This window comes from Stegostoma tigrinum, chromosome 3 (genome assembly GCF_030684315.1).
Source record: "Stegostoma tigrinum isolate sSteTig4 chromosome 3, sSteTig4.hap1, whole genome shotgun sequence".
NCBI lineage: Eukaryota > Metazoa > Chordata > Chondrichthyes > Orectolobiformes > Stegostomatidae > Stegostoma > Stegostoma tigrinum.
In genome coordinates, this window is record NC_081356.1 from 92,295,990 (window position 1) to 92,311,166 (window position 15,177).

Sequence of the window (15,177 nt, forward strand, 5' to 3'; positions counted from 1 at the left end):
ACTTATTTAATCTGTTTCTTATCCTGGTAATCATTCTCATCTTTTCTGCACTCACTCCAAGGCTTTCACAAAATTTATGAACTACATTCTACAGCACAATGCTCAAAATTAGACATAATATTCTTGTTGAAGTCAAACTTATTTGTTTTAAAGTTTTGTCAGAAACTCATAAAGCTCAGGATCCCATATGCCCTTTTAACCTTTTTAACCTGCCCTACCAATTCCATTGATTTGCCTACATTAACTCCCATGTTTTGCTATACACTAAATATATCATTATCAGATTCCTCCATATCTGAGAGATGCTTCTTCAAGTCACTTGTTTGTTGGTCATCTCAAATCATAGGTACCTGGCACTTCTAGATGCATTTTGAAAATGCGTATTCTTCGGATACTACGGAGAAATTTTGAGAGTTTTCTGACAATATTACTTCATAACTGGGTTATGTTTGTTGTCTGAAACGATATCCATTTGATTCAGGCAGCTGTACTAATGTTAAGCCAAGAATTATGAGTACAATTATGTTTTAATTTTGACCAATATCTGTCTTGCCTGTTCAGAGTTCTACTTTTGATCTTCTCACAGTAGCACGTCAAAATGTAAGTTTGCAAATATGCCCGTATTCCATAAGCTACTATTCTGGGATTTCAATCGACATCACCACAGCATTAGCCTGGGCCTCTGGAGTACAAGCTCAGTAATAATACCACTACATTACCATTTCCCCATTACTTGAAATAAAAGGTAGCATGTTATGTTCCAGTTATACAGGTCATTGGTCAGACTACATCTCAAATATTATGTACAGTCTTGGTCTCCTTATTTAAAGAAAGATGTAAGAACATAGGAAGTAGTTAGAGGAGGTTTTCAAGATAAATACAGGAATTTGACCGTTAGCGTTTGACTCAAATAAAAGTCAAAGGATGACACAACAGATAGAACTTCCTTTGCTAAATTGGAATGCTGTAATGTTGCACCAGTTTTTCTGCTATATTTCACTTAAACATCTAATTCTAGGAAGTTATCCTAGAATATTGCTGCTCTTTTTCTTTTCATGATGGTGGTCTTGTGGAATAAGATACTTTAGAAGTAATCTTGGCATGTTTCTATATTCAGTAGCTTGCACACTCTGCACCACATAACCCTAGTGCTGGATATTGGCCATTTTAGATGACATCTTAGAGTTGGTAATAAAATAGCAGGTCCAAAATTGGCAGTGGTTATGTTTCTGAAAGTGCTTGGAGGGCCTCCTTCTTCCGAAGTTCCATCTATGATTTGAAACAAAGAATGGATTGTTATGATCTGCACACAGTGGGTTGGTATTTGGTTACCTCACCAGGTGATGGACGTTCTATTGAATTGAAGTGAAAATTACCTGAGGTACACTCTAGGCTTTCAATTTTTTGTCACTTGTTTCTTGCTGAATCATAAAATTAAAGTTACTTGCAGTGATTCAGACCTTCAATAAATATTGGCTTAGATAATGATTTATTGCAATACTTGAAAATACATTAGCCATACGGAACCTACTCAATGATCTTTGCAAAGCCTTTTATCAATCTTCCACTGTCGCACTGCCTCCAGTGTCATGAGTCTCAATACTCTCTCTTATCTGTCTGAGCTCAATTTGCAGATGTCCCTTTTTTATTTTGCCTTGAAATTTTCAACGTTGTTGTTCTCCCCAAGTGCCTCTTCTGGATGCTGGAGATCTGAAACAAAAACAGACATTTCTGAAGAATCTTCGCAGGTCAGGCAGCATCTGTGGACAAAAGCAGAGTTAACATTTCAGGTTCGGTCGCCTTTCTTCACTGCTTCTCTTCACAGATGCTGCTAGACCTGCTGAGTTTCTCCAGAAATTTCTGTCTGTCTGCCTGAGATGCATCTTCTGCACTTGTGCAAAATTGGTATTTCCTTTCCTTAGTTCAATATTCCTAACCTTGAGAACACCTGCTCCTTTACAGTCAAACTTTCAGAGCTGTTCCCTAAAAGAAAAAAATGAGGATAAACTCCAAACCTCTCACCGCTACTGTTAAATACCAGTGGCTGGAATTTTCACATTCCAATATACTGCCACCAGAAATTGCAGAGTAAAGAGTAAACAACATCAGCAGTAATGCAAGCGGTCACATGATAGAAAAACTTTAAAGACACAAGTTATTATGTATGCTTTATGCTAAATCTAAGTAGGTGTGTAGGTCCTAGAATGCTGAATAAAGAACAATTTTTAAAATACCTTAGACAGCAACCTCTCTTGATGTAAAGCATCCAATCTTTACCAAGACTACCACCACAGTAAAAAGAAATCAGTGAAAGTGATATATGACACATCTGACTGAGCTTTGTACAAATCATCCATCAAAGGAATGATGTGCTGACATTAGAGAAGGTTCGGGGGAGGCTTAAAAGAGTGATCCTTGGGATGAAGGGCTTATCATATGAGGAGCGGTTGAGGACTCTGAGTCTACACTCAGTGGAGTTTAAAGAATGACGGAGGATGGAAAGATAGCAATGATATACCAGATGCCCTTTCTAAAATGCCCATCTTCCCTTCCCCCACATGGCCCATAGCCCTGCAGCTTACAGCACTAAAGGTGCAGGTCCGGGTTCTGTGTGAAAGAGTTTAGGATCTCCTCCTCCACCACCAACTCAGGCAGCAAATTCCAGACACCAGACATCCTCTGCCTAAAGAAGATTTCCTTACCTCCCTGTAATCCTTTTGCCACTTAGCTTGAATTTCTAAGCTGTGGTTTTTGAACTCTCTGCTAAGGGCAACAGGTTCCTCCTGTCTACTCTAGCTCTACCCCTTACAATTTTGTATACCTCAGTCATATCATAGAACATACAGCATGGAAACAGATTATTCTGATCAAGTTTCCAGAACTAAACTTGTCCCACTTACCTGCGTTTGCTCCCTATCCTTCTAAACCTTTCATTCATGGGATGAGGGTGTCACAGACCAGACAGCATTTATTGCCATCCCTAAATGCCCAGAGGGCAGCTAAGAATTAATCACATTGCTGTGGGTCTGGAGTCACACATGGGCTGGACTGGGTAAGGATGGCAGTTTCCTTCCCAAAAAGACATTAATGAACCAGATAGATTTTTCCAACAATTGACCAGAAATTGTTTGAAAAGTCTCATGGAATAACATGATGGCACCATAATCGCGCACAATAATATCACAGAGAATAGGTGGAATCAATCTGCAAAAAGTTGGTAATGCACTGTCAATTAAGTCTTACAAGTGAAGACTTGATAAAGTATCTTCTTGGCAAAAGGCCTACAAGTTGTTGAGTTGAATGAATCATACACAGAAGGAAGCCAATTCAACCCTTTGTGCTCATGTCAGCTCTGTAACGGGTCTGTCCCATCAGCCCTCACTGCTTGTCTCATTCTCTGCAAAGAGTCCTGAAACATTTTTGTCCATAGAATTTTACTCTAGGATGTTGCAATTGAATATGTTTACAACAGCCTTTCAGGCACACATTCCAGATCAATATAAAGGCCCAACAAAATCACCTCTTCTTCTGTTGCCAATTATCTGAGATAATAGTTAGTCTCCATGTCCATTTTGGAAATGAACTGGCTTTATTTTTGTGGCCCATCCACAAACCACACACAATTTCGGACCCAACAACCTGCTCATTTACCTGTTCAAATGCCCTTGAAATGTTGTAACTGTACCTGCATCTCCCATGTCCTCTAGCAGTTCATTCCACATATGAACCACCCTCAGTGTGGAAAGGCTGCTCCTCGGATTCCTTCTAAATCTTTCTCCTCTCACCTTAAGAATATGTCCTCTAGTTTTGAACTCACCCACTCTCGGGAAAAGATGTTTGTTCTTCATCTTATAGATGCCCCTTATGATTTTATAAACCTCTACAAGGGTCCTAAACCTCCTATGCTCCAGTGAATAATGTCCTGACCTATCCTTATAACTCAAACCTCTCAGTCCCAGCAACATCTTTGGACAAAGTTCAGAAAAGATTTACAATTTAGAAATATCCTTCCTATAGCAGGGTGACCAGAACTGTACACATTACTCTAAAAGTGGCCTCACAGACGTCCTGTATCACCTCAACATGATATCCCAACAATACTCAATGGTGCAAACAATGAACTGAGTTCCTGTTTTTATGTTTCTATGAGGACTTCTCCACTCAAAAAGATATGACCACCTTTTCAGATAAGATCGAGAGATTCCCTCACTGACATTTTAAAGTATTAAACAATAAACCAGTCCACATTATGGAAGGACATGCCCTTCACATGGTAGCTTACAGCTAAGAGCTGTTGAAGGTTGAAAGGCAGAGCCTTAAAGCTTCACTGGGCCCTAGGTCCATCACCTTCAAGCAGTTAGCCTGTTTCCCAAAGCTCCAGTCAGCCTCTGAAAGTAGGCCTTAACGTGCCTGAATGGCGTCAGCGACATAGCCCCCTTCAGCAGGTTGTTGTGCCTTGGCCCTCATTCCCCTACAGTCTGGTTCTGGCCGTGATCGCAGCATGACCCGCACATCTGCATCAGTATCTCACTGTCCTTCACCCAGACCAGCAAATCTCAGCTGGACAATGTCTAACGCCTTTTTGTTTTGGTACAAAGCAACTTAGTTTCGCAGAAAAAGGAATTTAAAGCAACATCTTCACTTTTCAGACAAACGACAAATTGCTAAAAGGTCTTTATCCCGAATTCTTTAGGAAAATAAGGGTTAGACTAGATAGATAAAAACAAAATTAAACAACATAGTACAGACAAGCTAAAAACAGCATGAATTTTAAGGGGAATATAATTGTAGTTCTATTTGACAGAATCAGGTGGCATTTTCAAAGTGGAGGCGTCCTTCTTCATTCGAGAGTCCTGACCTTGGGCAGTTCAACTCTGGATAATTTTGCTAATGAGGGTGAACTCTGTGGAATCAGTTTGAAGTAGGCTGGAGAATGGCTCCGAGAGGCCTCTGAAGTTCACATCAGCATCACATTCTCAGTGTTTGCGGTGCTTGAATGTTCATCTGATCAAGATTTTCAAAAATATTTTGATGTTAATACCACTGATTGCTGAAGAAAAACAGAATGCAGGTTACTGGGTCTGAAATTGTGTGTGGTTTGTGAATGGGTCACTATAGATAACGTCAGTTCATTTCCAAAATGGACATGGAGACCACTATCTCAGATAATTGGCAACAGAAGAAGAGGTGATTTTTTGTTGGGGCCTTAAATTGATCTGGAATGTGTGCCTGAAAGGCTGTTGTAAACATATTCAATTGCAACATTCTAAGGAATAAAATTCTATGGACAAAAATGTTTCAGGACTCTTTGCAGAGAATGAGACAAGCAGTGAAGACTGATGTGACACACCCATCACAGAGCTGACTCAAGCATAAAGAGTTGAATGGCTTTCTTCTGTGTATCGTTCACTTAATTCAACAACTTGCAGGCCTTTTGCCAAGAAGATATTTTATCAAGTCTTCACTTGTAATTCTTAATTGACAGAGCATTACCAACTTTTTGCAGCTTGATTCCACCTGTTCTCTGTGATATTATTTTGCATTATTACAGTTCCATCATATTAGCAAGCTGTAATTCCGTGAGATTTTTCAAGCAATTTCTGAGCAGGCAGCCAATCATGTTGTGTAATTTGCAGAACTTCAAAATGGCACAATTACTTGATGTTGGTCTTTACTGCAAGAGGATTGGAGAACAGGAAGAACAAAGTCTTGCTGCACTTGTACTGTGTGCTGTTCTGATGTGACCAGACCTGAGTGCTGTTCTGATCTCCTGGTTTAAGGAGGATGTATGTACTTGGAGATGATGCAGAGAACATTCATTAGTCTTTATGTTGAGAGGGCTGTCCTACAAGTGGCTTAGTAAATGGTGTCAATGTTCTCCAGAGTTTAGAAGAATTAGAGGTGATCTTGTGGAAAAGTATAAAATCCTGAAGCAATTTGAATTGAAAATAAGGCTGGGGGAGTTGGATTTTTGTTTCCTCAGGAAATCAAGGGATATAGGGAGTTGGCTGGAAAATGCATTTGAAGCTGAATGTCAGCCATGATTGTACCAAATGGTAAAATTGTCTCAGCAGGAATGTGCAGTCTACTCCTGCTCCTGTTTCTCAAGTTAAATGTTAGGCATTGCTGGTCTACAGTCAGACCTTTGAATACAGTTTTGCAAAATACCACGGCAAACTTTGCCCTCACAGCTTCATAGTTTGCTTTCTTCATCATTAAATTTCTAGATTCTGATTGAATTGCATCACTTTTAAAGTAAAATTATTTTGTGATTTATACAGGAGACATTCATGTGTTTGAATTTGGATTGTACATCGTGTGGGCTAGATATGGGTTTGATAGTTCCAGTCTGGAAGAGGTGGGGAGAGGTGGAAGTTTGCAGTCTACACAATGTTTGACAGTGTAGATTATCTCTGGCTGGGCTGCTTCTTGTCTCTGAGGAAGTGGCAGATGTTTTGTATTGCAATATAGGAGATGTCACTGCTGACACACACTGAGGAAATATAGTCACAGACTGAAGTTCAAAGGGATGGAGAGGCTGTGTGAGGCAGTAACTTTACAACACCAACTTGCATTTATATAACACCTTCTAAGACAATAAAACTTCCCAAAACACATCACAACATCATTATTGGTCAAGATTCATCAACTCCTTACAAGGAGTCAGGTATTTAGACAGAAGCAGGTGAGTGTTGAGGAAAAGATTAAGAGGCAGATGAGATTTGAGGAGGCTATTCCAGAGCTCATGGCCCAGACAATTGATGGAATGGTGCCGTGTGGTGGAATGAAGGAAATCAGGTAAGAATTGTAAAGCATGACTTTAAAGGAAGATGATGCAGTTAACTGTGTCTCTAATACAGGATGATACAGCGGATGTTAGCAAGAGCTGGGGAGGTGATGGCCTAGTGGTATTATCACTAGACTGTTAATCTAGATACCCAGGTTCAAATCCTGCCGATGGCAATGTTTGAATTTGAATTCAGTTAAAAAAAAAATCTAAGATCAAGGGTGTAATGATGGGCACAACACCATTGCCAATTGTCAGGAATAATCCATCTGGTTCACTGATGTCCTTTAGGGAAGGAAACTGCCATCCTTACCTGGTCTGGCCTACGTGTGATTCTGTGGTTGACTTTCAAATGACCTCTGGGCAGTTAGGGACAGACAATAAATGCCAACATAGCGAGCAATGCCCTCATCCCATGAATGAATAAAAAAAAGTTCCATGATAGTTGATTGGAGCAACTCAAACATGGAGAAAGATAGCAATGGATTTGGGAGGCAGCAAAATTCAGAACTTTGGAGAAGGATGCCCAAGCTTGGTTTCATACGGGGCTCAGTGCTATTGTAGTATTGACTTTTGCAAAAAAAATGTTGTGCCATTGAATTCTTGTAATTGGCTGGTAGACAATGTATCAATTTCTTTCAATGTCCTCAATTTTAAAACAGTTTGACTGTCCATTTTAGTCCACAATCAAGAATGAAGAGAAATTAAATAATGCAGTCTGTACATGAGATCAAAGTCCAGGAACTCCCTTCCTGTTGGTACTTTGCATATTCTAACCCCACAAGGACTACAGTACCTCTGGAAGGCAGTTCACCATTACCTCTTCAAAGGCTGTTACAGAGCCAGGCAATAAATGCTGGCCCAGCCACTGGTGCCCATGACCTATAAATACATTTTTAACATCATATAAATATCAATCTAAAATGCCTGTAACATTATAGGGAGGCTGAGATGTATCTACTTGGCACTTCTGCTGAGAAACTGGTATAGATAAGGTATTTAATTGGTCATCTTGATAACAATGCAATATATTTTAATCTTAAGTTATGGCCAGTAGAGCACTCAACAAGAACAGCAGTGTGCTGATAACTCAAACACAGGATCTCATCTGGAATAACCCAAAAACTTTTCATCAATTCTCCAACCCTGGCAACATTCGAGTAAATCTTCATGGGTTCAGTGCTACAGGCATCACTGTTCACAATTAATGTTAATGATTTAGGCTTTGAAGTCAAAAGCACACATTCCAAAACTATAGCCAACAAACTTTAGTGGGGGAGGGGTTGCAATAATAAATATTAAAAAGGACTATAATAAATTAAGCAACTTGAAATGCTTGCAGAACGAGCACTTAATTAGAAAATTAATTTCAAAAGACGCAGTATAAGATGCTATATTGATTTTTTTAAAGAAAGTTAAAGAATTCACTTCTTAGAAATGTCACCACTCACTGGGATAGCACACTGAAAATCAGTGGAAAAATAGCACCAGAAATATGTTCTTAAATCCAACAGGAGCAAATGAACAGTATGGTCTGATTTGTACTGCCTTGAAGAGAGAAGGCTAGGGGATGACCTAACAAAGGCCAATAAAATTATGAATGGTTTCAATAAAGTAGATATAAAGAGAATATTTCCAGTTGAAGAAACGGCAACACTAAGGCCAAAATATAATCTGGTCACCAATAAATTAATCAGGAATGCAGCAGAAACATCTTCACAACAGATGGTGAAAATAGAATTTATTAACATGGGGATTGGTCAAGACAATTAGTATAGATATATTTATGGGAACACTAGATAAGGAATATCAAGGAATTGGGAGTAGTGAGTTATGCTGAGACTGGTAAGGTGAGAGGGTGGGGAGGCTCACATGGAGTACGGACTGTTCTGTGCAATATGTTCTAAGTGAGAACTGGAAACTGCAAAACCAAGTGGGAATAATAAACCGATGTCTGATCAGAATCCACGGCATCGCTTCAAGACTGATCCTTCCACCAACATTTGGTATTGCCTGTTATTTTATTGATGTTAGTCAATTTAAATTAGCAACATAATGTGTGCCACAGATGCCTCATGATGTCTTATCTCCTTGACAGACCACCACTTCCTGCCACCTTCAAAGGCCCTCATGGCGACGTGAGTTATTGGATGACAGCCAAACTGCACAGGCCTTGGAAACTGAGAATTAAAGTGAAAGAAATGTTTACACTACTCGACCAGATTGACATTAATGCTCCATCGCTGTTGGTGAGCTCTTTCAAATTTTGACAATAAATTTTGATGGTAAACCAGAGATGATAATCAACTATTAGCATCTGTGCTTTGGGTTTCCACTCTCAAAACCTTGTCTGACAGTTTCTTGTCAGCCAAGGCACGAAAGAGCAGAGCCTTATGAATTGAATCATATAAATATTAGAGTTGTATTTAAAAACCAGCAAACAAACATGCAGTTTCAAGCAATTCATGAAGGTAAAAACCTGGAGTTTTACATTTCATTATCTCATCTACATCATTTAATATATATTGTGAATAGCTCGGATCTAAAAACTGAAGGTTTTGTAGACACTCATTTAAAATATGTATTACAAATATAGTGTTTGGTACTGGAAGGTATCTCAAATATTTTTCATTATACAAATTATTACATCGGCATATCATTGCAAGTTATTGAAGGGATACATTTTTACAGAGTTCCGTGGTTCATCTGCTCTTAGTTCACCAGAAAAGTTGCAGAAATTTAACTAGTACACCCTAAATGCCATTTTTTCCAGTAGTTTCATGGTTCTTTCACTGAAGTTACATAGAAACAGAGAAAATAGGAGCACAGAGAGGCAATGGCCTAATGTATTATCACTCGGTCTGTTAATCCAGAGATTTAGGTAATGTTCTGGGGACCAAGGTTCAAATCCCGCCAGGGCAAATGATGCCAATTGAATTCAATGAAAATAAAATCTGGACGTGAATCCATTGCTGATTGTCTGGAAAAACCCATCTGGTTCACCAATGTCTTTTAGGGAAGGAAACTGCTGCCCTTACTTGGTCTGGCCTACATATGACTCCAGACCTGCAGCAATATGGTTGACTCTTAGCTGCCCTCTGGGCATATAGAGATGGGCAATAAATGCTGACTGGCCGTTGATACCCTCATCCCATAAATAAATAAAGGGGAAAAAAGGTCATTTGGCCCCTCAAGGCTGCTGTATCATTCAATGTAATCATGGTTGATCATCCAACTCGTACCCCCTTCACCCCCCCCCCCCCCCACTCTTTGATCTCTTCAGCCCTAAAATCCATATCTAACTCCTTGAAAAGATGCAGGCTCACCACTCTCAAGGTGAAGGAATTTCACTTCTTTTTCTCAGTCTGAAATTGTCTGCCCATATCCTTAAATTGTGATCCCTGGTTCTGGACTCCCTGGACACCAGGAACATCCTTCCTACTCCATGTATGGTCTCAGCAAGACCCTGAACATTTGAAGAAGAACATCCCTGCTTATGGACTCAAATCCTCTTACTATAAAGGTCAACATACCATTTGCCTTCTTCACTGCATGCTATACCTGCATGCTTATTTTAAGTGACTGGTACACAAGGACACCTAGATCTCATTGCACCTCCCCCTTTCTCAATCTCTCACCATTCAGATCATAATCATAATCCCCCTTCCTGTTTTTGCTACCAAACGGGATAATCTCACATCTGTCCATGTTATACTTCATGTGCCATGCAGTTGCCCACTCATTCAACCTCTCCAAGTCTTTGTATCCCTTTCACAGTTTACCCTTCCATTCTCTTTGTGTTGCCTGAAAACCTGGAGATTTAGATTTAGTTCTGTCATCTACATTATTTTATACCATGTATAGCTTGAATTAAAAAACTGAACCCTGCAGTATCTCACTAGCCACTGGCTGACAGTCAGAAAAAGACCCATTTATTCCTACTCTTTGTTTCCTGTCTGCCAACCTGTTCTGTATCCAAGTCAGTACACTATCCCAAACACATGCATTTTAATTTTGCATACTAATCTCTTATGATGGACTGTATCAAAAGCCTTCTGTATGTACAATTAAACACTATCCATTGGTGCTTCCTTTATCCACTGTACTGGTTACATCTTTGAAAAATTCCACAAGATTTGCAAGGCATGATTTACCTTTCATAAATCCATGCTGACTCTGTCCAGCCTTGTCACTGTTTTCCAAGTACTCTGTTATTAAATATTTGCTAATGGACTTTAGCATTTCCCCCATTACCAATGTCAGGCTTTCCAATCTATCATACCCTGCTCTCTCTCTCTCTCTCTATCTCTTTTGATAAACAGCTTGATGACGTTCAGCCCAATTCATAGAAACTGTTTCAGAGTCTAGAGAATCCTGAAAGATGACCATCAATGCATCCACTATTTCTAGGACAATTTACATGAGTGCACTGGAATGTAGACTATTGGGCCCCAGGGATTTATTGGCCTTTAATCCCATCAGTTCCCCAATAACATCCCCCTACATAACTGATTTATTTCAGTTCCTCCCTTTCACTAGACCCTGCATTTCGCAACAATTTTGGGAAATTATTTGTGTCTTCCTTTCATGAAGACAGAAACATAATATATTTTTAATTGGTCTGCCTTCTCTTTGTTCACCATTATAACCTCCCTGTTTCTGATTGTAAGGCACCAACATGTATGTCAACTCATCTTTTTCTCTTCACAAATGAATGTCCCCTCATGCCCCTTCACGCTTGCCTTGTTCATGAGACTGACTAAACTGCTGACCACAAAATTTCCATTTCTTGCTGCTAGATTAGCTCATGTGTTAAAAGTCTCTTTCCTTGGCTATTATAACCATTTTCCTTCAAATTTGCTGTCATCTATCACCTCACCCACACCCATCCTTTCCTCTCCAAAGTCATTGAAGATGTTTTTGCCTCTCATTCTGTGCTCAGACTTTTATGTTTAAACCTCTTCAGTTTGGTTTTCACAAGGCTAACATTTTTCTGTATGTAACAGCTGTTACCAGAGTATTATGTGCTGTGACATAGGCAAACTATCCCTCCTCATACTGGTCATTCATCAACTTGTTAGATTGCTACATCCTACTTCAACACCCATAACACCTTGTCCACTTGGGTGGCTCATACCTAGTTAATTTTAGCCAGAGAATCATCAGCAATGGCTTCTCTTCTCATTCCTGTATTCTTTCTTTTGATGTCTCCCAATGATCTATCCTTGGCCCTATTCTATTTTCCATCTACATTTTGCCCTCAGCAGAACCAGTTTCTACATGTATATCTACATCACTCAGATGTATTGTACCATTACCTTTATCATCCTCTCCATTGTCTTTCAGTTCTCACATACAGTCTGGTACTCCCTAATGGATGCGAAAAAATAATATCTAACTAATGTGAAGATAAAAGCCGTTTTCTTTGGTCCCCAAAACACATTCTTCAGACACTGGAATACATCCCTTTTCCTTGGTAATTGCTTGAAGTTGAAACAGAGTTCCCCGCTGAATTGTCATAGTTACTTCAAATATGCTGAGAATAAATGTAAAACTTCCACATCGGTGATTCTGTGAGTGTGAGCGTCTTTAAATGTTCATGGTGGATGGAGGAGTATGATTGTTGATCAGTGCATCAGGTACCAAGACCAGGATTACTTAATCTGAAAGAATGAATAAATTTGACACGTTTCCATGATGGACGGATAAAAGCCTGGGGTGGGTTAGGAGAAAATTTGAAACTTGTATGATGAGCAAGCATCACACTGACAGGACGATCTGTATATAAACATAAGGATATTTACATTAGGCGCAAGTGGCTGAATGGTCTACTTTTACTCCTGTGTTTCGATAGCACAATTGACAAACATATTTAAATTTTATAGATGATTTCCAATGGGCCCAGATTACTTAATACAGAAAAGAGGGTGGGACCTGCTGGCTTCACAGACTCAGCATCTTTTGAGCATTCCTCATAGACAAAGAACAGCAGCAGTGCTCCCTGTTTAGGCCTTCAAGGAAGCATTCACCTTCTCCTCTGTAAATTGTAATATCTCTCTCATACCATCATAATTGGCAGTTTCTCTCACCCAAACTCAAATGCCATTGCCCATCTGCTGCAATTATCGTCAACTTTACCCTACACTGCCAAGCTCAAACATTGAACTGCACAATCACTGGTGACTTCTGTCACCTAACCTCCATGCCCTCATGATTGCTGGAAATTCCCAAAATTCCCTGACTGTGGACTCCTGCTGCTGCTTTACCAGTCCAGGAGTCGGTCAAGTTGTCAAGTTGTCTGGCTGCCAGGCTAGAATCAGAAGAAAGCAATGCTGATGAGATCTTAGAGTTAAATCAAATACTGGGTTCTTCAAATATTCTCAGTCATCATACTCACCATATCCCCTTCAACATCAAGATCAGTGTGCTTTCAACAAATCATACTTAGCTTGACTCAAAAATAATTCTAGTTAGAGATATTTGGGTATTCTACTATTAATAGAAGATTTATTTCATGTGTTATTTATTAGCAAAACCTTTTGACTCTTTTAAAAGAAATAGATCAATGATGCTGCTACATTCTGCAAAGAGAGAAAATAATTGGCCATCTTGAAGAAAATTTCAACTTTCTTGAAGCAGAAATATTTACTGTGCTTTCTGTTCATTTTTTTTACAGTCACCACAGACTGCTTCAGATGAGAAAACTATCTGTTGCTGCTGTTGTGCCTCAGGCCCAATATCCCTAAAAGCCAAAATTGAACGCAAGGGCTATACCCCAGGTAAAATAGAAAGATTTTCATGTGCAGGGACTGCCTGTTTAATGACAGTCAATTACTTCTGTAGCCCACATTATAGTTTGACACACTATCTTGTTGTTTATTTATATACAAGCATATAAAATATTTAGGTTTAGGTTTACCATATGTTTATTTCATGGATTGAGTTACATGGCATCTAATTTGTATATTCATGATAATTGAAAAATGTTGCTTCGTGGTACAGAGCTTGAGTGCTGTTATGACTGTGATGGAAAGAATCAAATTGTGGTCAAGCTAATTACTCCATGAGTCATACCATGAGGGTAAATGTTTTGTTTCGGTCACCAAAACTGCCAATTATTTCCCTCTATATTGCTATCCACAATAGAATAGACTTGCACCTTTTTTTTAACAAAATAAAACCAATCCATTCATTATAAGATAAAACACAGTCTTAATGAAAAGTGGCGAAACATCTAAACTATAATCTGGAATTTGAATTATATCCTCTATTACTTCCAAAACTTGAACTTGCATGCGCAAAATATTTAAAAAAGGACTACAGAGATTAGATTTCATGAAGGGAATAAGTTCCTGAGTGGCCAACGATGGGAAAAACAAAAACTAAAATTAATGAATTCTCAAAGTCCACTGGTTCTTTTGTTGATGAAATCAAATTGTGGGCTGTTGTAAACCAATGGAAGATCTTCCAAGCAAGGCTGGTACAGTTCAACTTCTCCAGGTTTGCAAGGTAGTCACAACACTGAGGTTTGGAAACCTCACCAGCTTCCCGAGAACTTGAGTGAAGAAAGGGAGACAACAATGACTTGCAGCCTTACGGTAGATATGGGGGTTTTCTTCCTTTTAACTCTCTAGGTCAGACCCACACTGTAAACCTAAGGATATTGCTCCATCCTGCCCAAAATTTTATTTCTTGTCCCATTTATGTTGATTATTCATGTATTACTTCTCGGCCCAAGACGTGATGGGGACTTAACTGATTTTAGCAGCTGAGGGTAATTTATGTTAACTTATCATTTTGTGAAATTGAATTTAAAAGTGATTAAGCATAGATTCTGGCGAAGTGTTGCCCACATATCAGATCGATGGGATAATTGTGTTCATAAGTTCACAGTAATATTAAAATAGTTTTACCTAGTGTCAGCATAGCGGTGAAGGTAGCAGCTTTTGGAGAACAGTCAATCTAATTGAAGTGCCATGTGCAGCACTAACTTCTGGTTCCAGAAGTTGCTGCCACGCATGAATCTCAGGGGTCCACACAATAAACAAAAAAGCAGAAATGCTGATGATAACCCATTTAATAAGTTAACAATGATTCATATTAAGAGCCTTTTATTTCGCCCCTTGAAACCTGGCTGGCTACCTAATCCTATCCTCGCTTCCTTCTTGGAGGAAATGTACCTGTTTGCAGGTTTTCCCAATACACACAAAATGGGGGAGTTTGGCTTAACTTCTGGCTGAACCCCATTTTTGAATTATTCAAGTTGCAGAACTGTGCATCTGTTGTAAGAGTACCTGATGCTAAATGGCATCATATAAATGACATCAGCCAGTGACGAGCATGTGACTCTGTGGCATCAAGCATGTTGGGATTTTCTTTCCCTTCATCTT

At 39.2% G+C, this 15,177-nt stretch overlaps 1 protein-coding gene across 4 annotated transcripts in view; it reads left to right on the forward strand.

Moving 5' to 3' along the window:
* LOC125450306 (arrestin domain-containing protein 3-like) overlaps positions 1–15,177 on the forward strand; it is a 64,755-nt gene that overhangs the window by 39,028 nt on the left and 10,550 nt on the right. For all 4 annotated transcript variants that reach the window (XM_048526314.2, XM_048526295.2, XM_048526299.2 and 1 more), the window contains exons 3-4: positions 8,886–9,036; positions 13,464–13,566. In XM_048526314.2, the coding sequence (XP_048382271.1) occupies positions 8,886–9,036; positions 13,464–13,566 (254 nt within the window). The remainder of the gene's footprint in view (positions 1–8,885; positions 9,037–13,463; positions 13,567–15,177) is intronic.